The 22,849-nt window shown below is 38.4% G+C and overlaps 1 protein-coding gene across 1 annotated transcript; it reads left to right on the top strand.

Moving 5' to 3' along the window:
* The first annotated feature begins 253 nt into the window (after window positions 1-253).
* Window positions 254-21,114, top strand: LOC140233158 (galactokinase-like). The gene is made up of 7 exons (XM_072313275.1): window positions 254-516; window positions 9,673-9,862; window positions 12,801-13,056; window positions 14,734-14,915; window positions 16,975-17,125; window positions 19,231-19,393; window positions 20,260-21,114. The coding sequence occupies exons 1-7, from the start codon at window positions 343-345 to the stop codon at window positions 20,329-20,331; spliced, it is 1,188 nt and encodes a 395-aa protein (XP_072169376.1). The 5' UTR covers window positions 254-342; the 3' UTR covers window positions 20,332-21,114.
* Window positions 21,115-22,849: the final 1,735 nt, after the last annotated feature.

The raw sequence follows: 22,849 nt of genomic DNA on the forward strand, positions 1-22,849 counted from the left end.
GTGGTATAATCTCTTTGGTGTGTGGCCGGTTGAGCGCACTTTTGATAAGGGGTGAAAGCGGGCGCCAGCGCAAATGCGGTACATGTACAAATGTACGTGCATTTCATGCAAGCAGGATCTTCTACCACATGTCTTGATCCGTATCGCTAGCATTGGCTCTTGTAGGCCTACCTCATCAGCTCACTCAGGAGTTCTCTGCCTCAGCTAGCCGCGCCGCGTCGCTGTCTGACCGACCAGTCTCGGCCTCATCGAATCGGTGTGCACACTTTGCTTACTTGGGTACTGGGTGCAGACCTGCCGACCAGATACCGATTGCCATAATAGCACATTATTTTGACAAATATGGAAAATAGCACGCTGGCAACCGTGGCAACCATTGCCGAATTACTGTCGAAAGCATCAAGTGTGTTTGAGGAGAAATTCGGAGAAGTGCCAGCAGTCGCCGGCTGCGCTCCGGGTCGCGTGAATCTAATCGGCGAGCACACAGATTACAACGATGGCTTCGTATTTCCTATGGTAAATTTAACAACTTTGCCGGGCTCTGCCTAGGTCGTGACGTGGTGTGTATTTACTTTTGTTGATTCTGTGGCAGGTGTGTCGAGGGTGTGGCTCAAAAAACTGAGCCTGTACAGGGCATAATTAATCAATAGAGCAGATAGGAGACAAGGATCCTCTGCCATCCATCCGGCCGCAGAAAGCAGAAAGATATGCAAACCGTTCGAACTAGAATACCGGCTAAATAAGCAAAAATTTAATATTTTTTTTTAAGAAATTGAAATGGGGAAGGACTTTCATTCAGACTTTCACTACACTAGAAAGGGCTGTGCCTGTGGGTCAGTCAATACGTGTAAATGCTGTTAGATGGGATCTGCATTTGTAAAAAATTACTACTTCTACTGTACTAGACTCTACTGTTATCCTAACTATACACAGCCCAGTCGCTGTACATGGTACGTCGCGACAGGGCTGTACGCGCGCGACCACCAACCACTAGGAGAGCGACGTAATCGTATTACGATAGCTTTGAATTTTGATACTTAACATCATTTTTGTCACCTCAAACTCAACGAGTATACTTTTCAATATTTACTCTACATCTGATGCTATCAGTATTCAAATGTACGCAATGAAACTTACCGAAATTGATCATCATATCCAGCATGTCCACATGGTACACAATCTTTCACGCCAGGCCTAACTATACACAGCCCAGTCGCTGTACATGGTACGTCGCGACGTACGGTGACGGTCAGGAATTGCGCCAGAAAGTGTCATTTATTTGTTCCACGGACTTATCGCAAGTGGTCTCCATGGACCCAGTGTGGCGAACTATTCTTCTGTAATAGAAACATGCATTTAACGTGAGTAAAGTATTCTGTTTAAAGGAGAAAAGTATACATTTTCCTAAGTTTTGTAGTGCTAGTTGTGTTGAGGTTCCTCACTTTGAGGCTGCATGCCACGCTCGTCAGACGCTGTTTTCGCATAGCGTAACAGCGTCTGGTCGGGCTACTATTATCCTAATGACTAATGTTACATACAAGCTGTTGTATCAAAGGAAAAATACCAAATTCAGGGCCTACCTATACCCTGGCCCTGCCCTGGGGCGCTCCTGTGGTCGCGTTTGGTCTGGTTGCAGTTACACCATTAGGGCCTACCTAATCCCGAGGTTTATAAAAGAACCCCACCAAGGTTTGACCTCCCATGCCAAAAGCGTACACTTGTAGGTCTCTACTAAGAGTTATTACATGTATGTAGGATCGACTATTCGGCAGTTTGTTGTTAGGGTTAATGGTTGGTGGTGTTGATGGTCAAATTATGGGCAGCTTGCTTTACAAATACATGTGTCCATGATGTGATATGAAAGGGCCTATATAGTCCCCTAAAATGTTAGGGCAGGGTAATATTCGTAGTGGTTAAATCCAGGGTGCTGTAACCAGTCAGACGCGTACATGTTTGGTGCTGGTTCACTGCGACCAGCCCCATACGCATATCATAATGGGGCTGCGGACTGTAGCATTCAGGATCATGACTGGGTAGTATCGCGGACAAATATCAACTTAGAATCGAAAAATTTCTTCAATTTGAAGACTTACCAGTGAAGTTGAAGTATTGAAAACAGGGTTCGTGCAACGTTTGGTTCTGTCAATCTGAATAGTCCCTTTCTGTTCAAATTGATGACTTAATGTGACTCGGTCGAGAGAAACCTGGGAGAACTACACTGAATTGACGGCCAGCGCATGCACACACAGACTTCTTATCCAGTCAATGGATTAGAAATTTGTGCGCATGCGCTGGCTGTCAATTCAGTGTGGCTCTCCCAGGTTTCTCTCGACCGAGTCACATTAAGTCATCAATTCGAACAGAAAGGGACTATTGACAGAACCAAACGTTGCACAAACCCTGTTGTCAATACTTCAACTTCACTGATAAGTCTTCAAATTGAATAAATTTTTTTGATTTTAAGTTGATATTTGTCTGCGATACTACCTAGTCACGATCCTGAATGCTACAGTCCGCAGCCCCATTACGCTATGCGTATGGGGCTGCTGGTCACAGTTAGGTGCTGGTGTGGTTAGGTAGTGGTAGGAGAGTGTATTGTATTATCAGACGCTTAAAGTATAAAAGTATGAAATATACTTTAAGTAACTCCCAACAAAATGTTTTCGTTTACCACAGTGCAGAGTTACATTATATTATAATTCCGGACTTGATTTTTGTAATGGAATACCGGTACCATAATTGTTCTCTTTCACATCTTATTCATGCACCAGAATCACTGTTAGATCTTCATACCCGCAATTCACTGTACACATTTGTACAAAGAAGATGACGGGGTCTCGAGAAAAATGGCATATTAGGCTCAAATTTTGTATTGTATGGTTTATAGAAGGTTTAACATGACCATTTCAAAAAAATTATGTGATAAAGTCTGTAGATAAATCAATATTTTCTAAGTCTGAGGTGAAATGTGAATTTCTCAGCGTTAGACATGATGTTTTCATCTTGGCACTCAAAATCTCGGCTAAATCTACTTAATTTGAATTAATTAAAAATGGAGATTTTATAATCAATCTCTTCACAACAATCTCAAGGTTTGATAAGCAACTATAATGTAACTATGAGGGCTTTTTATTTTCGGAATGATTGACAATTTTTTTTTTTTTTTAAATGTAGTTACATACAATGCAAGGGATTGTTGTCAGTGGCTGACATCATCATGTAATTTAATTTGCATCATGATGTTGGTAGTGAGCAATATCTCTTTTTTATGAGTATATCAAATTGCATCCTCACAATGCATCTCACAATGTATTAGTTGCATTAGTTACAGTACTGTCCAACACATACAATGTAAGATTTGTAATTCTTTCTTGATGGCCACAACCAAAACTTGTTTGTTTGTTTGTTTGTTTGCTTGTTTGTTTGTTTGTTTGATTGTTTGTTTGTTTGTTTGAATCAAGCGTCATGTTCTGGAGTAGATCAGTTGCTTGTAATGCAAATACAGGCAGGAACAGCTTCATCAGACTCTATTGAATTTTCTTTTGCAGTGGGTTTGAACAGGGATACTTTGATTGTGAATAGCATTTCTTTGCAGAGGTATATAAGGTATTTAGATAGATAGGTAGTTATTGATATCAGAGAGCACAGAGTTGTGAAAGATCTTAGTGCTGCTCCAGAGGCTGCCAATAATGAGTAGTCAAGGGGTCCCCAAGATATTTGTTCTCAATATCTAACATGTGGCATATCATGCAAGATACTTTACTGACTTGAGCAGTTGATATAGAGTGCATTTATCAACTCACCTCTGGTGCAGAATTAAGGATTCCAAACAACTTTCAGGGAGTTTGGGGCACTTGATGAACACAAAGCTGTTTTGATTATGGGGTTAGAAATGTGTTTCTAACATAAAAGTATGATTGCAAACGGTTTGAGCCAGAAACGTTTTTGTAGAGTTGATAAACACAAAGTCATTTTGTAATGCATTTATAGCTCAGTCGTGTCCACACTAATTGCTGCCAACTACACATCTTTGCTCCTTAGGTCAAGCTTTGCAATGGGAAGCTCTGCGCGATGACATTGCCTCCCAATTGACTCGTGACAGAGTTGATAATTATGCAGCAACTTGAGGAACAGATCCAAAAGGCATTGCAAACACATTTTGATAGTGGATATTGCTCTAGGAGCCATATAATGCAGCCAAGAAGTGTTATCCAAGAAAGTATGACTTTATTTGTGTGCACATAAAATGACAAGTGATGGATAAACAGAGTTGGTCCCAGCTCAGGTGAATCAAGAAAATTTAAGGTTTGCTTCTTTGTTCAGGCCGCACAGTACACTGCATCTAAAGCCAGGCACTGTTTGGTTCACATCAGAAAATCATGCAGTCATATCTGTGCACAGCAAGAGCACGAAGTGGCCGGAGGCATTATGTTTTCGGGTCGTCCGTCCGTCCGTACGTCTGTACGTCCGTCCGGCCCGTTTTGTTTTTGTCGATATCTCAAGAACTGTGTGGTGGTTTTACATCAAACTTGGTATGAGGGTATATCCTGGGGGGATAATACTTTGTTTGGATTTTAGGGTCACGGGGTCAAAGGTCAAAGGTCACAGGTTATTTTGTGAAAAAAAAAGGTTGAAGATTCATGTTTTTCTCCATATCTTGCAAATGGTTCAAGGTATCTTCATGGAACTTAGTATATATGCTTGTTCCAATGGGCAGTGATAATCTAGGGAAGTTGGGGGTCATGGTTCAAAGGTCAGGGGGTCAAAGGTCAAAGTCAACTCCTCAAAATATAATAATAATAATAATAATAATAATAGCTGGTTTTTATATAGCGCATTTCACACACTTCAGGGTTTCAATGCGCTTTACACTTACAGACTATTATTACCCCGGTCACTGGATACATTATCAACCAGCACTAACAGTGCTCATTCTCCACTCCCTGGGGAGCATTCCAGCCAGTCGCAGCCATTTTTACAGGCGCGCACATGCTTATCAACCAACATAAGCTTTCTCATCCTACTGGGTACCCATTTATACTCCTGGGTGGAGAGCAGCAATGTGGATAAAGTGCCTTGCTGAAGGGCAAACGTGTCGGGCTTGGCATGGGCTCGAACCCACGAACCATACCACGCTCATGTCGTTCACAGACGAGCGCTCGTATCCACTCAGCCACGACACCTCCACTATAATATATATCACTACTTTCCTTATATTTATGCAATGCCTGAAGGTTTTTGGTTTTTTTTTAACTTGATGTATGCATGTATTACCCAATATATATTCTGTGGGAAGTTTCTTGCCAAAAGGTCAAAGGTCAAGTGAAAGTGCTGAATTGCACTTTTTCCTCCATATCTCAAAAGTAATTCAAGACATTTATACATGTTCAACCTAACAGTGATTCTCTTTGGAACTGTGAGGTCAAAGGTCAAAGGCCAGGTTTAGATAATGCTATTTTCCCATTTGATACTGAAATTATACTTTTTCTCAATACCTTGAAAATTACTCAATGCATTTTATAAACTTATAAAAGGGTCAAAAGTCAAGTAAAAATCATCAATTCTCCAAATACCTGCACTCTGACATTTTAATCATTCATCCAATTGAACCTAGTTCTAGGAAAGTGAACATTCAACACATTTGTGGCAAACCTGTCATTTTGATATTTTGCCAATTGTGTGAAACTGTCATCACACATTGTCAAGACATTGTACTATAGACCTATTAGGAGAACCACAATGCATTATGGCGGAGGCATATCAGTCGCCGTAGCGATATATCTAATTTCTTCTGTCTTAGTTGGATTGAGGTTTTGGGGACACCAAATTACTACATACAATAGAATACAGACAGGGGTGCAAACATTGCACCCATTCAGTAAGAATTACCATTTGCAAAAGTGTACATAGTTGGTCAACACTACGCTAGTGGATGCTGGTGATCAAAGAGAGCACTGAAGTAGCAAACAAAAACAACAATAAACAAACTCAAGTATTGTGTATAGTGCCAGTTTTGTTGTGCTTCCTTTAACCCTATGCAAATTAGGCCTAATAGCATCACATACATGTAGGTCTCTGATCCCCACCCCCCCCCCCCCCCAAAAAAAAGTATACCAATATGAATGTATTGCTCCCAGTAGTGATGCCATGCATATGAACTTTAGCTAACCTGGCATTATCTCCTATTAGTATTAAGACTAGGCCAATCCTGTATGGAAACCTGCAGACAGTATGTAAATACTATTTCAGCAGTGAATTGCATTTTTTTGGACAAGCTGCAAGAAGAATTTTGTGTGTAAATACAGACACGTGTAGTCTGTTGAGCTTAAATCATATTGAATGGGCAATGTTTGTTGAGTCCACACCTTTTCCAGTTTATCTACTTACAGTTCAGAAAAGATTTGTACATCACAGTTACTTGATGGCCTGTAAAACTTTGACCTTGTCACATTAATCTTTCAGCTCGTTGCAACTTGGATCACAAGCAAAAGTCAAACACAGCTGTCAATTTATTGGAATATACATTACAAGATGTAAGTAATTATCAAAATGTTACAAATTAAACATTGAAGGCAAGCCTAAATCCAAACAAGCAAAATCTCAAAGATAGACCAACACATTTTATGAGTACATACTAAGAGTATTTGTACTATAGTTTTGAGAAAACTATGCTGCCTTTATGGTGCCCCAGTTATCGTATTCAGTAATACAACAGTCGACACACTTTTTTAGTCTCAGTCAACTGAAAGCACATCCTTGAATATTAACTCAGAAACTGGTTAGTGGGACCTTGGGTGTATGCTAAATGCTGTGAGGATTTTGTGGGCCTGGGTATTGTACAGTCATATTCATCACAGCCCTTTTATGTACATTTTGATACATGTTTAAGTATGTACAATTTATGATGGATTTTATTTTTCAAAATTGAGCCAATATGATAATGATCATGAGGTCTTCTTAATCCAGGGTAGCCTCTTCAGTGTTGCCACTGTTCTACCAGAGGACCCTGCCAGTATTATTACCTAGTGTTTCAAGGTAGCTATTTATACATGTGGGTCGAGAGAGACATTAGGCGCGGTCAGACTGGCAAAAGATCGAGAAGTTTGGGCCATTGGTACGCGCGCAAGAAAGAGTGCGCCGTCCGATGACTACTGATTGTGACGTAACAATGCACATCTGTACATGACAATGGCCTCGCGCTTTGGAGGCACCCCCCACAAACATATCGGGAAGTTTCGCGAGAAGTTTCTTGGGAAGTTTGCGGTCACACTGCAAAACTTCGAGATCGTAAAGATCTCGATCTTAAACTTCGAGATCTTTTGCCAGTCTGACTGCACCTATTGTGGGTAAATATATCTTGTCTAAGGTGGTAAGCGTGACGATTTCGTTGTTGTTGTTGGTTTGTTTTTTTTTTTTTTTGTTATGCTAACATTTAATCATAGATCTTTGTTATGTATATTGGCTTTTAATGAGTTTCTTAAACTTTGATTTTGAGCAGCACAGTCCATATGTGGTTCATGCCAGGAGGATGCTGAACATTTATTTGTTGTTGTTGTTGTTGGGTTTTTTGTTGTTGTTGTTGCTTTTTTTTTTGGGGGGGGGGTCAGGAGCAAGGGAGAACTCGGGGGTGGAACTTCTCTGAGGTTATTGGAATAGTGATTATTTTAAAGGGATTATAGTTTTGATTGAGGTGGGGATTTAGATTTTAACTTTCTGCAAGATGATTAGAAATCTCTTATTTTAAATATTAAAGAGCGATGAAAATCAGTTTTTAAATGGCTGAAATATCTAAAAACAAAGTAAAGAAAGTGGTCCTGATGAAAGATGGGTCCTAACTTTTTTGACACAAACTTGTCCTTGCAACTTATCTGATATTTGAATATACTGTATATGCCATATACATGTATATTAAAAAGTGAGTCTAATTTTACAAGCATTGGGATTTCCCGACAATTTTACAAGTGGTTAAATTCATGATTGTGAAGTTAAGTACTGAATGGAGAATCATATTTGTGCACGTCACATTCATGTTGGGATCAGAATGAATATTTTTGTGTGCTTTTAATTCGGGAATAGCACCCAACTCGTGAAATTCACAAAAATCAAATCCTCGAGAAATATTTGCTGTATACAATAACTTACATTCAGCTGAAGATATTTTTACATGAATGCATGGGGACATCTCTTATTGGCTTTGAGTAGGGCAATATTTAGCTCGTGTGACTTCAACTCTCGGGTGGTAAGTGTAATGCATTAGATGAGAAAGCTGATGTTAAGGTACAGTTTATGAAAAAAAAAAAGCCAGTCCAGTTTCAGCTGTGTAGAGAAACATTGTGTGATGCAAAGTGATTATGCACTAATGCCAAGCTAACTTATTTCTGTACTGAGTCCAGTTAGGGTATGCAGCCAAACTAGAGTGCAGCCATGGTCACTTTATACTGCTGCATCTACTTCACCATCTACATGTAAGGTGTAGATGACAGCCTGATATACTGCCACTGATACCCTACTACTTCTCACCCACCCCTAAGGCCTATATGCTGCATGCACAGAGGTTATGCCTGGAAAACTGTACAGTCATCAATTCAGGCTTTGTGTCATTTGAAAGTGTTCATCAAATTCCACTTGATTTGATACACTTGTGAAGAAGTATAAACTAGTTTTATGCACTCCTAAATGCAGTAGTCAAGTACAAATTTGCTGAAACTTCATCTGAGCTGAAGGAAAATTAAACTAAAAATACACAAATATCATGAAAAGCATGTCAGCAATGTTAACCCTCTCCATTAAGTTGTTATTGCTTTATTTGACATGAAAAATTCAAGATTAAGTTAACTTTCTGGGGAAATAGGTTGGACTCATGCAGAGTTGACTGTAGAACAATGTTAATAGAAACCTGTCCGTTATTATGAAGTATCTCAGTATAATTTGTCCATTTTCAGTATTTTCAGTTCCTCACATTGCAGGTGCATGTGTCAAAAAAGTGATTTATATAAGACATTCAGTTAAGTAAACTAAATCAAACACAAGTCTCAAAGTGCACGTTTGCAGATAATGGTCACTGTGTGGTTATGCAATAATCTTGACCAAGGACAGATGATATGAGATAATGGGCAAACATGACCACATGATATAAGATTTGAGTGCTGAATAGTGCAGTGACAGGGGAAAAGATGGCCATTGCTGGTGGTACTAGAATTTGAGATACCTGGCAACAATTGGGGGTAGATCAAGTGAGCAAAACACTAAGGGCGTATGTGCTGAAAATAAAGCCATGTGCATGAGGTGGGACACAGCAGGCATACAACTCATACTAGAAGCACAAAGAAAGTAGCTTGATGTTCGGATCAATTCACATGTACAGTGTATTTCATTTATAAGAAACATTTTAGATAATACGTTATGCAACACCAAACAGAACATTTATTTCAATGTTCTACGACACTAATGATTAGTTGATACAGCATTTGAACTTTGTTGTTTTACATTGTGTGCAAAATGTATATAGTGAAGGAACATGCAGTATTTTACCACCACAAATGCACCAAGGTGTGCAGTGTTGAAGTCAACTCATTTGTATTGAGCTCTATCAACTGCCAGTGATGTACATCAAGAAGGCATATTTTGTATTGGTCTGTCAACACTTTATTTTTTGTTTGATATATTTGACAGGCCTTACCACAAGTTACCATCCTCGTCGGCAGAAAGACATCCTCTGGCATTTGCAGAGTCATGACGACATCTGATGCTGCCGATGAGCCCAAGCTTACTGAGTTTCCTCTCCCAACATCTGAAAAGCCTCTCATGCCTGGTCTCCCAAAGTGGGCCAACTATGTGAAGGGGGTTGTACAAAATTTCAAAGGTGAAGACCTACAGTATTTTAAAGCCAAAGTAGAAAACAATCATGTTATTTAAAGAAGTCCCTTGCTTTCACAGGTTTGTTTGTGCACATGCTAAAAATGAAATGGTAATATTAATGTATCATATAGCTAGTACTGTTATCCCCAGTTAATTAGGAGGGTTGGGAAACAAATTTTTATTAAGCTCCCATTTTTTTGTTTTTATAGCAGTAGCTGCTATGGGCCCTTTCCAATCACCCATGGGAAACCCAGTATGTGGGCAATACACAGCTCTAGCCATGCATAGTTTCTACATTATGTGACATCCCCAGCAACAAATGCACACATAGTACACTGTATCACCCAGAGACAACATGGCAAGAGAAAATGATACAGCAATCTCAAAGTTTATATCGTCGCTGGGGCGATAAGACCTCGTATCTATAAAATGTCAAATGTTCAGGAGAGCCAAAAAACATGGCGGCCAAAGCACTGTGGTGAGTGGGATAGCCTTTCCGTGGTGGCTTCATTTTTGGAGTAAGACAGTTGGGATTTGGACAGGACATCACTTAACCCATTATTTGACCATTAATCCAAAAAACTCATTTTCACCAAAATTGCAGATACAAGGTCTTATCACCCCAGCGACGATATACATGTATATATTAGTTATAGTTATATATATGTGACCGGCGACAACGGTTTCAGGCAAAAGTCGGGCATTTTGAAAATTCATTTTTTCACTGAATCACATTGCCCATTACCTAAGCTTTGCATTGATATAAAACACTTGTATTCTTCGGCATCATAAGTGGGCATGGAAAGCGAAATAAAATGCACTTTTTAAGTTGTCAGCCTTACAAAATTGTGAGAAAACGGGCTTTGAAGATTCACCTCTTACTCAAAGACAATGTCCGAGCGGCGATGCGAGGTGAGAATCACCCATCCGTACGATGGTGCCAATCGATGTTAAGCTCCGCCTCTAGCAACCACATCGCCTTCTGATTGGCTCACTGAGAGAGTCAAATTTCCTGGGCACCCTTCCTAGGAGCTCAGCGTATGGAGCCGAAAAACAATGCGGTTCGCTCGGGTTTGTTTTACCAGTACGTCTTTCAAGATGGCGGATACGATAAAGCACTTTTGGTGTACATGACTGTGTATGGTGCACGCATTACGCAATGGCATCCACACGCCATGACCATGTGCATAGGAGCGGGTGGAGAATCTACACATTTACAAATCGCATTTTCATTGTTTTTGATTTGACTTTATCATTGGCGACCCTTTTTAAGGCAGAAAAATGCCAGTGCTGGCAAGGGTCACGCTTCCTCTTTGTTTTACTTTTACAAGCATAATGTTACCTTGTTCGGTGGTGTTGATTATATTAAAACAAACAAACAAACACGTACGACTCGTTAGTTGGTGCGATCTTGATGCGTAGTACATGTATTTGAATACACTGTATAACTGGTTACATGTGACCTCTCCTTTCCTCTCATCACCCTTCCCTTGAGTCAGTCTGCTGTCATAATTTTTACTACATGTACAAGTGGACTATTTTTTTACTTTTCACACCATTATGTCGTGCAGCTACATGATTTTTGTTTCACTTCCGTTGTCGAACATTGCGGTAGAATAGTTTGGATAGAAAGCCAAACGAAGAGCACGCACTACAGAGCGAGCTTATAAACCACTATAGCAAGAACAATGGAGCATGTAATCATGCACGCGTGGACAAAGCATTCCCAAAACGCTGCAACTGGTGTCTCCGAAAGCCGAATTATGTAAATGTGTGCGACACACCAGCCAATCGCATGGGAGACCCTGCGCCGTAGCAACGCTGGGGATATTGGCGCGGCGTTCGAAAGAAGCTCGAAACTCACGAGTGCGATCCAACATAGGATGATTAAAATTCCATTTTCGATAGGAAAAACGTGGTCTGATGCTATGAAATTTAGTGTAGATGTAGAAAACATATCAAAGATTCGATTTCTGAAAAAAACCCAAATCGACCAAAATAATGGTAAAAATCTTTGTACCCCGCCTAGGAGGGAATTTGCTCTTGCGAGTCACATATATATATATATATATATATATGTATATATATATATTTCTGATTAATTCCTTTTACCTTCTGTCTGTCACACACACAACGCACACATCCACAAACACACTCGGTACACACACAGATGCACACAGGTAAAGGTGACTCTCCATACTTGCACTGAGGTACATGCACATATGAGTAGAAGTTGACAGCACTTGATGGACTGCTACTACAGTGCCAACCTACCGTGTAGTCCCACAAACTATGTCCTACTGTCTAAAGGCAGATGTTTAGACTGCAGTCTACAGAATCTACCTAGAATTGGCGAGAAAACAACCATTCTGTTAAAGGGAAGAGGACAACAATATAAAGGCTATATAAAGAAATTTTCACAAAAATTCATTTTTCATGAAAACCACAAATTCCATCAACTTGATGCTGACATATGTTAAGGGTAGCAATTATTCCCCCTGCTTTCTGAAAGCGGTTAGGCAAGTGCCTTTTCATGATGCTAGAAAAGTGAATTTTTGTTGATTTTCCTTTATATTTTCTTTATATTGCTGTCCACTCATACGTCATAACCTCTAGTAGTCTCCTCATCCAGCGGTTCAAACACCAAAACTTTAAAAATTCATAACTTTTGCATCGATTGTCCGATTTTCCTCAAACTTTCACTGATGTGCTTTGCTAATGTTGTTGCTTTCACTCAATCCACATTGCTCTTTGGGTTTACATTCCCTTTAAGAGAGAGAAATCCATGTATATAATTATATCTGTGGATTTAGTTGTCATTATGGTACATGGTAGAGTTTCTTCCACGAGGCTCACCAAGTAAATGGTCCATTTAAAAGGCAAGAAGGAATATTTAACAAGGTTTTGAAAATTGTGTCTGTTTTATCAAATCATTTCTACAGGGTCATTGTGCTCCTTTGATGCTGTTGTTGTGACATCAGTTCCTCTTGGGGGTGGGGTCTCAAGCTCTGCCTCCCTGGAGGTTGCCACCTATACATTTCTGGAGGAACTTACTGGATGTAAAGCCACAGATCTGAAGCAGAAGGCTTTGGCCTGCCAGAAGGCTGAGCATGACTTCCCTAAAATGCCATGCGGCATCATGGACCAGTTTATCTCTGTCATGGCCCAGGAGGGGAATGCTCTGCTGCTGGATTGTCGGTATGGTCATTGAGAGTGTGGGATGGTGTATGGTGTGATTGGATAACACCTATCTTGTTATGTTACTCTATCCATTTGTATCTGTAATTGGAATCTTGGAGCTCGAAAAGAAAAGTTCAAGAGACTACCACCAATAGAGTTGTCTCAGGGATGGAATATTAGTCATGGGAAGTTTCTTGTACTGAACTGCTAATCACAAATATTGATGCTTGTTACCTTCAAGATATTGCAATTCCTGATAGAGTTCTTAGATAACACACATATGGTTTTCACAAGCAAATTGGTTTAATTCAGTGATGAGTGCTCTTTAGAATGTCGACATTGAATGAAATACAATCCCCTACCTCAACTGGAGGTGTCGGTGTTATTATGAAGTACATTGTACACATATTAACCTATCTACCTTTTTTCCAGCAGCACAGTCTTCACTGAAATATTGTGAAATGGTTTTCAAGAAGTGCAGACATGGCTGAAAATCAAAAGTGAATTCTATGTGCAGAGATATATGTTTGATTGTGTTGAATTTTTCAGAAAGTGAGAAAGTTTTTTGTTCCTTGCTGTGTATGATGTGAGAACTGTTTTCTGCTTATCATGCACTTGTCATATCACATGTGAGATACAACATGCTCATCTTTGTGATAGTACATAGTATATTTTCCCATCAATGGCACAGACATGTCCTTGGTTCTTTTAGGGAGGGGGATGAGGTGATGGAATGGTGTTGCTACCTGGGCTGCTTGACGAGTGGGCGTGCATCATTTGTGTGCATTGTCAAAATTGTGGAATGACACAGTATAATGTGATGTTTATGAATGTGAGTCAACTCTAAAAACCAGATATTACTTTTCACTTTGCAAAAAGATGGTAGTGCAACTGTTGTCCATTATGTACCCTTTAAGTAAGTTTGGCAAAAGTAGGGCAAATAATTTCAGCTCCTCTACTTTGTTTTGATCACTGAGATAAAACTGTAGTTTGTTTGGATGCACAAAGGTCCCAAACTCTGCAACAATTTGTAATGTTATTGTAGTAGATTAATATAAAGAAAATATTGAATAGTTTTGCAAACACTGATTTTCTAGTGCATAGAAAGAATGCTTGACATAGCTGCTCTGGCCATGGCAAATGATAGTTCCTTCACAGAATCTCAGGTTGAATGCTTAGGGGGAAAGAGGGAAACAGAAGCACCCACAAATTAGATGGAATTAACATTGTTCTCATATTTCTTGCAAGTTCTTATACTTCATGTGTTTATTTATTTTGGATCGCAGCATTTTTCCATTCTGTATACTGTAACTGTTTTCAAAAGTCATACTTAATGTTTTCTCAAAGTATGCTAAAATGGGAGTTAGTTGGGTATTGCTTGTTTAGAAATTTTCCAGGAGTAGCTGATGCAGTGAGCTGTCACACTAGGAAGAATGCTGAAACTGGCATTCCTATACCATTTGCATAGACTGAGATGTTTTGAATTAGTTCAGAAATGCTTTGGAGAGATGGAAAAATAAGATGTGACTTGAAGATTGACAGTGAGGGGCCATTCTTTCAGTGGAATATATACGTGTACTAATCATGTGTGGCATCATCCTTATTGGCTCTGCTCAGCTGTCAAATTGCTATATCTTCTCTTCTTTCCCTTACACAGTCTATTCATGTTTTTTCTTTTCTTTCTCTCAATGCAAGGACCATGGAAGCTACTCAGATTCCTTTGAATGACCCTAACATTGTCATCTTGGTGACCAACTCAAATGTCAAGCATGAGTTGACAGGGAGTGAATACCCCACCCGTCGACGACAATGTGAGGAAGCTGCAGCATGTCTGGGAAAGAAGAGTCTTCGTGATACTACTTTTGAAGAATTATTAGGTAGGTCTACAGTCATATGTATGCAACTTCCCTTTGCACTAACTCTGTTTGGAAAGGAGCTCACAAACAAAGAGGAAAATGTGCAGAAAAAGTCAAAAGTTATGTAACTGGCTCCTGCAAGACATTTTAGGTGTTGATGAGTACTGGCCAGACAGCCTTGATTCCCCAGCTCCAAGGCCACACAAAACCACTAGCTCACCTGGAAATCTAACCTTGCAAACCAATTTGACCTACAAAACTGGCAAACCAAACCAATGTAAAAGAAGAAATTTCAATGAATTTCATGCGACATGAAATTAAGGTTAAAAAAAAAAGTGTGCTAGTTTTTTCGCTTTGTTATATGTAATATCATTTTATATCTTTGATATAAAGTTGGGCATATTATAGGGGGTATTACTGTTATGTAATGTGTAGTTTTTTCATGTTTGCTAGTTCTTTAGCAGGAATGAATTCGCTGTTGTAATGCTGACCAGCTACCTTTTTCTGCAGCATAACAGTGATGAGCCATTTGAAATGTTCACTTAATTATTTTGACAGTCGATGAAATTAAAAACATGCTAATTCATTTTATGTGGCTGGACGTGAAAAGTTACTTTTTTGAAAATTTCTGCTTTACCGATACCTTGTAAAGGGTGTAGAAGGTTGTGATGGGGCCTTTAAGAAAAGATCAACACTCTTATTATTATGCCTTCACCCAAAAGGGAGCAGGATTTTTTTGCTTTTAGTTTATCTAACCATCTGTTCATCCATCCATCCATTCACCTGTTCCTAATTTTATTTTCGCTATTACAACAACAACAACAACAACAAAAATTCATGTGACATTGCACAGGTATGCTGCAGGAGATTTAGATATATCTACGTATATTTTTGGCAAAATCCTTGTTAATTATAAGTCAAAGGTCACTGTACTTTGACAAAAATTTCATTATTCAGCTGTGACTTTATCTAAGAATGTCCAGTAGTAATATGATTTGGTAGAAAGGACAGAAATATGTGGATATTTGTTTACCTGCAGTGATAGTGGTTAAAGGTAAGGGACAAAAGTCACCGTACTTTTGCCCCCAAATGTAATTTGAAATCAGATGTTCAGCTGGGAATATCCATTGGTAATGTAGTGTTGGTTTGAAGAGTAGTCGACCGTGAGAAATTAACTTATAGTTTTTTTTAAAAAATGCAATTCTCCATCCCCAACTTGAGCTTGGTGTGAATAACAGTATGTAGTATCTTTGAGAAGGATAGAAATGAATAAACTATATAAAGCCATGTGAAGTGACATGTGAACAGTCACTGGATTTAAGTAAAAATGTCATATTCCAGCCATAGCTTTCACTAGGTATGTAAGTCGACTGATGATGCTACTTAAGTGTAACAGAATAGAATGAATTAGGGAAAATCCCCAAAGCGCAGAAAGGGTTGGAAGCCATCCCCTTGGCCTTAGGATGAGATCAATGAAATTCATCACAATGTAGATGATGGGTCATAGACTTTTGGCAGGTGTAGAGATTGCATGAGAAGTTCAGGCATCCAACCTGACTTTGTGCTGCTGTCCAATGTTTCTAGACTCCTTCACAGTGCAAAAAAGAAAAAGAAAAAAATACTACCCTACTACTACTACTACTACTACTACTGATAATAATAATAGTAATAATAATAATAATGATAATAATAATAATAATAATGATAATAATAATAATAATAACAATAATAATAATAATAATAATAATAATAATAATAATAATAATAATAATAATAATAATAATAATGATAATAATAATAATAATAATAATAATAATAATAATAATAATGATAAATGAATAGATACAAAGATTATCAATACAGCAAGACTGTTATGTTAGCATTTATCTGGCATGAACAGTTCATTGCAGTAAATAAACTTAAATTTGATTTCTTCATCACAAGAAGACCATATTCAATGGTTAATGGTTTCCTATGATGATTTCTCAATTATTTTGTTCTTTTCTGCAATTAAGCTTGAAGTTCATAGTGATGAGACAAAGAATGACCATTGACCATTGAATTATCAATGACATTGTAGCACACAAGGACAGTATGGAGCCAGTGGTCTTCAAGAGGGCACGCCATGTCATCGGTGAAATCAAAAGGACTGTGGAAGGAGCAGCTGCATTGCAGAAGGGAGACTATGACCTGTTTGGCAAACTGATGCTGGAGAGTCACAAGTCATTGAGGTGAGAGGCATCTGAAATCGAGAAGTTTAGCCAAAGATTTGGGTTTAATAAAGAAAAAAACAACAACAACAACAACACAACAAAAAAAAAAAATCACATCAAATTTGTTGAGAAGTAGGTAATGAAGGTGAAGAGAGAATATTTTGTTTTCATCAATTTTTTTATTTAGTACAAAGACCATGACATGTTATGATGTCATATAGATACGCCCAACAAAATATTTGATGCAAGCATGAAATTTAGGATTTGCTTGAAGTTTCTTTGTGGTCGATAAAGAAAGCGTCATGATTTGGAGGTTGTCAGGCCTACATGTGTGATGTGCAAGTGTATCGTTGTAATTCTTTCAACAGTGAGTTTATTTGATGACTGTCCCAGCAAACAAGATGATTAGTATCAACAAATATTTTTGTTATGTGATCATTAAAGATGAGTCATTTTGAAGGTTTAACCCATTACCATACCTAGTACTATAATCTCTTCCGTACATCTGCCTTCTTGCTAGCTGTGACTCGTGACACAAATCCTAATTTGTAACACACAGAGATTCTTTAGTGTACGTGTATTAGCATATAGACACATGAACACTAGTTGTCGGTTTGAATGAGTGGGAGAAGTTGAATGAGCTTCCAGTTCATTATTGATAGCAGAATTGTGCAACGTACTTAGACTTGTCCATTGATTGACGCAGCTTTTGTTTAGTCATTAATTCTCCCTATCGCATATACATTGTACTTGTAATTCTTAGGATATAAACTTCCGCTTATGAATACGCGATCTGTGAATGTATGTTTTTATGCACATTGTCATTGAACGCCACAGTACTAGTAGTCATAGATCGTATCAAATTCTGTCTTTTAATCTCACGAATAATAGAGTTATTTTCTGATCTGTAACTGTTCATTTGATAAATGGGCAGTCCAATGCTGTGCCGCTGATGCCAAACGACGAAATTGTGGAAAGTATCCATAGATGAAGGACGTGATGTCGATGAAGTTCCCAACAGACAAAGTTCAGGGGAGAGTGTGGAAAAATCTGTAAAGACCATTTCGACCTGAAGTCAAACTCGCATATTTGTTCGGGACATTTCTAGAAAGGAGCAATTTTAGCAGATGACATTGCAAATGCCCCACTGAAATATTTACCAGAGCAATTTCAGACAAGATGAAGCACGAAGGGAGAGAAGTGCTCCATCTGAGCGCTGACAGATCTGGGCCTGTTGGCGATTATCACCCAGACCCAGGCCCAGCCTAGTTGCACTGGATGTGGACCCGAATGCAAAGCGTCCACTTTTGCCATGCATCCAGTAATTACTGGATGCATGGCAAAAGTACTGGATATATTGTTTCCTAGCAAATAGACGTCTCTTACTAAGTGTGTGAAAGCTTGCTTAGTGCGCAAACCTTTGCTACAAGTGCGCATACTCTTGCTTTCTTTTTTCTTAGGAGCTGGCTACACACAAGAAGTGATGAGTGGGTCTGTGTGTAGCTTGAAGAGTGTGTGAGTGCTGGTTCTTTTTTTGCCTCTCGGCATCTCACAGTTTCTTCATAATTTATTTCATTTCAAGACTTTCTGTGAAACATTATGAAAATTGATCATACATGTATTTAATAGGAAAATTTCTACCCCTTTTAAACCTAAATGCCTTCTTGATTATTAGGTAGATATAACATGTATCGTCACTGTTTGTTCAGCCTGTACGTCAGTCAAGTGGTATTAGATTATGCGGATACTACAGTATCTACTAGTATATATCGTATTGTGGATATCTGAAGTGTGTGCGCAGCAAATACCGGTGAAGCTCATCACAAAGTGCATTTATCTTACACACTACCCTCCAGATGTATTAGAACTTACAGGGGAAAGAAATTACAGTAATCCAGAATAGTCACTGGGACTTGATTTGTAAAATATTAAACTTTTGCAACATTTACTTTGTTAGTCTATGACAAACAACAATAGGAATCAGAGATTACTTTTCATCTGCTTGTACTATGCGTGATATGTTTTCATTTATTGCCAAAACCACAAATACCCTAGTCGTCAAATTCAATTCTGTCTCCTGGCAGATTTTGCTACATGTTCTGCTTTATTCTTTTGTTTTCCAGTGATGATTATGAAGTGAGTTGCGCAGAGTTAGATGAACTGGTTGAGGCAGCCATGACTGTTGATGGTGTATATGGCTCACGCATGACAGGAGGTGGATTTGGGGGCTGCACAGTCACTCTGGTCAAGAAGGAGGCAGTAACTAGAGCTGTGGGCACAATGCAGGTAATGAGGAGACACCCAAACACAAAAACCATTATCCATGTATCTTAGCAAATACATAGTGTAGTACTAGTAGAGGATTAGCCGCAAGAATGTTTTTCCCCCCTCTTCAATTTAATGACAAGTGTTGGTGATGGTTTAATTTTGCAGAATTAATGATATGCAGTATGTTTGATGCAACATTTGAGCCTAAAAAGCAATGTGTAGCTGATAAGATTGGTATTTCAGAGGATAAATTGACACTCCTCTATAAATATCCAATCAGTGGAGATCACTTCTCTCCAAGGTCCGTAGTATAAAATACCAGAATGATTAAAGCACAAAGAGGTCCATGGTCCGAGGTCATATCAGGTCAAACACAGGTCACCATGATTACTGCATTGTGAATGGCGCCAATGACCATTGTGGCTAAGTGGATAATGTGCTTTAAAATGTTGGGTCTTGGACTTATTTTATGGTTATGTAGGCTGTGGGGTTTCTTTTCCAGATTTACTTAACTGTGTATTTGTTTGTTTGGATGCTACGAGAATTCAGCTCATAGCAGTTGTTTTGACATAGCCAATCTCATTATCAGAGAATTGTGGCACATTGGTTGAAAAGAAGAAAACTTCTTGTTGAGGAAATGTCATCATTACATCTCTTATCTCATTATAATCTGTGTATGTTATTTATCAAGTTTCTGTTGTACTGCAACAAACAGTGCAATGACCAGCAAAGTGTCAAGCATATTGATAAATGTTTATTGCTAATGTGGTTGCTGTGGGTCACAATGATTCATGGTTTTTGTGGCAGAATTTCCTGGGCTGTTGTTCCCTCATCACTGACTCATTATATGTGTTGTGTTCACTTTCTTTGCATTCATACAACAGGAGAAATACAATGGCAACGCTTCTTTTTACCTGTCTGTGGCCTCAGACGGAGCCAGAGGACTGAAGCTCTAGGGTGTGCCAGCCTGATGGTTCTATAGAGGAATGGCTAATACAACCAATGCATAGTTTAAAGTGATAGCATGGTTTTAACAGTTGAAAGATATTTCTGGTCATGGTGCAAGTTATCTACAGGGTCCCAATTCTGTCAGCTAAAGATAGTTGATACTCACCTTGCTATCCTGTAAAGTATTCTTTAAGATGTATCTCATTTGTTACATTATTGTCTTACTGCAATAAAAAAAAATTTATAGAGGAAGTCATTGTGAAATCAGCATGCTGATTGCAGATTGTCATATGGGCAAAACTGTGATGTATAGTTTTTAATTGTGGTAAGATGGAGATGTGTGTACAGATAGAGTTTTACTCTAGTGGAAGAAAGGCTTCTGTCATGGTTAGAATCCATATAAATTTTATACAAGCATGGACTGTGATGACAAGTTTTAGCTGAATTTGGGCTTATTTCTTCAGGGTCAGTGGTTGCAATGTCTGGATATGTTTGTCTGTCGACTATATCATGACTTTTATTTGAATTTTAGTCATTTTGAGCTTTGCAAATGGAACGGGACTGTAAAGGTTGCTGTAAATCAAAATTGACATTAAGAGACTGTTGCTGTATTGGGTGATGTAATTCATGACCTCAGGACCCTTTGCAATCTCTGCAATCATGTTGATGAGGTACAGTGTGTACATCTATAACTTATGCTGATTAGGAATAGTGCTTCCATGGTTTCATAGGGTCATGTGAAATGTAATAGAAGGAAGATTTTTGTAGCGTCATACAGGGTAGAAAAGTCTTCTTTTTTTTTTGTGAGGCACCTGCAGACATGATTGTAAAAATCTGTCTATTACAACTCTGAAATTCTGGAGTACCATGTCATATATATGTGCCTGTATACATACATGTATATCTGTGCAGTATTCTCTAACAAAATTATTTGTTCACCCGTCCTTTATCTAGGCTGATAATGAAACATGAATATTCATGTCATCAGCACGTAACTAAAGGTACCATGGAATGGGGTTTTATTTTTGAAATGAAATTAACAGTAAACCACAAATGAGTCAACACACATGGGCCTGGAAAAATCTATTGACTTATGTGAATGTTATCTTATTCAGAAGTCTACAAAATGGAAAGAAATAGAAACAAAATTAATGACTTTCTGATCGCATCGAATTATGGGAACTGAAGTTAATTATGTGTTAACCGTATGTGTGCATGTGGTACTTGGTAGCACCTGAACTCTGAGCAAAACCAAAAGACATTTGTGGAAAATTTGACAAGGAGACTGAATAGATAACCTTTAGCAATAATGGTTGCTCTTACATAGCACTCATACTTGGAGTACAGTGTATAATGTAATTTATGGTGAGATTGTAATAGCTCAACCTGGCTGAACCTGAGATGATTGATAATTAGACCTTGAATGAATTCAGTGATACCAGCAGCTGTTATTAACTGTTATCTCAATAGGGAATTTTAAATGTTTTACCTGATTGCTTTTTCTTTATGTCTCTCTTTTTTTTTTTCTTCTTTTTTTTTTTTTTGTGTGTATAACTTATCTCTTGCTTTGCTGTGCTATTGGATATATTTCTTTTGGTCTATTTAGTCATACCAAGAGTATTATTATTGCATTGTTTTGTTTGTTTTAGCAGTCTAATATGAAGTCGGTGAAGGTACTTTAACTCTTTATTTGCCATGGTGGAAACCTCCTGGGTGCCATGTTATTCTGAGACACAAAAGTAATCATGCTTTGAGAAAGAATTCTGTTTTTCCAATTGATATAACTTCTACAAAATTTCTGTTAAGCTGGTCATAATAGTGAGCAAAGTTGAAGAGGAATGCCAAGCTTTGCTTTGATATAAATTATATGACAAATCTATTTCTATTTATTTTTTTAATGACCAGTTGCTACATTACTGTAAAGGCATGACTTTTGCACATGAAACCGCGAGAGAAACTTAGAATTCACATGCAAATTTAGTTGGGAACACCACTTGATAGTCAATCACCACATAGGAATAAAGTGCGAGAAAAGCTTTCATTGTACCACAGGATTAGGCGATTTATCGATCGGTTTAAGCGGATTAGTGTGTTTGAGCGGAATATGCGAAGTTGGCACGCCGTCGACTGAGTGGGACGTGCGAACATGGCACATTAAGAGTTCATGCATGTACTGTGAGGCAACTAATCTGAGTTGCTGTGTCCTGGTATTACAAAGAGGTGAATCTTTGGGGTTGAAGTTAATACAAACACAAAGTTTGTGCTGCATTCTAAATAGCAAATTCAATGTAATTAACCTTTTTTTTAGTAATATGTCTCATGCTTCTCACCATACATAAGTTTCATTTCTCTTTCTTGCAAAGGAAAAAATTTAGAAAAACAGGATTTTGCTTGTTGATCATTGCATTTGAATAATGACTTGAATGGCTGAATGAAATTGATCGTTCTCATTAAGAGGAACAGCTGCATTTATGAAGTATTTTATGACAAATTGAATGATGAAGAGAAACACTTGAAGATGGCACC

This window comes from Diadema setosum, chromosome 9 (assembly GCF_964275005.1).
Source record: "Diadema setosum chromosome 9, eeDiaSeto1, whole genome shotgun sequence".
NCBI lineage: Eukaryota > Metazoa > Echinodermata > Echinoidea > Diadematoida > Diadematidae > Diadema > Diadema setosum.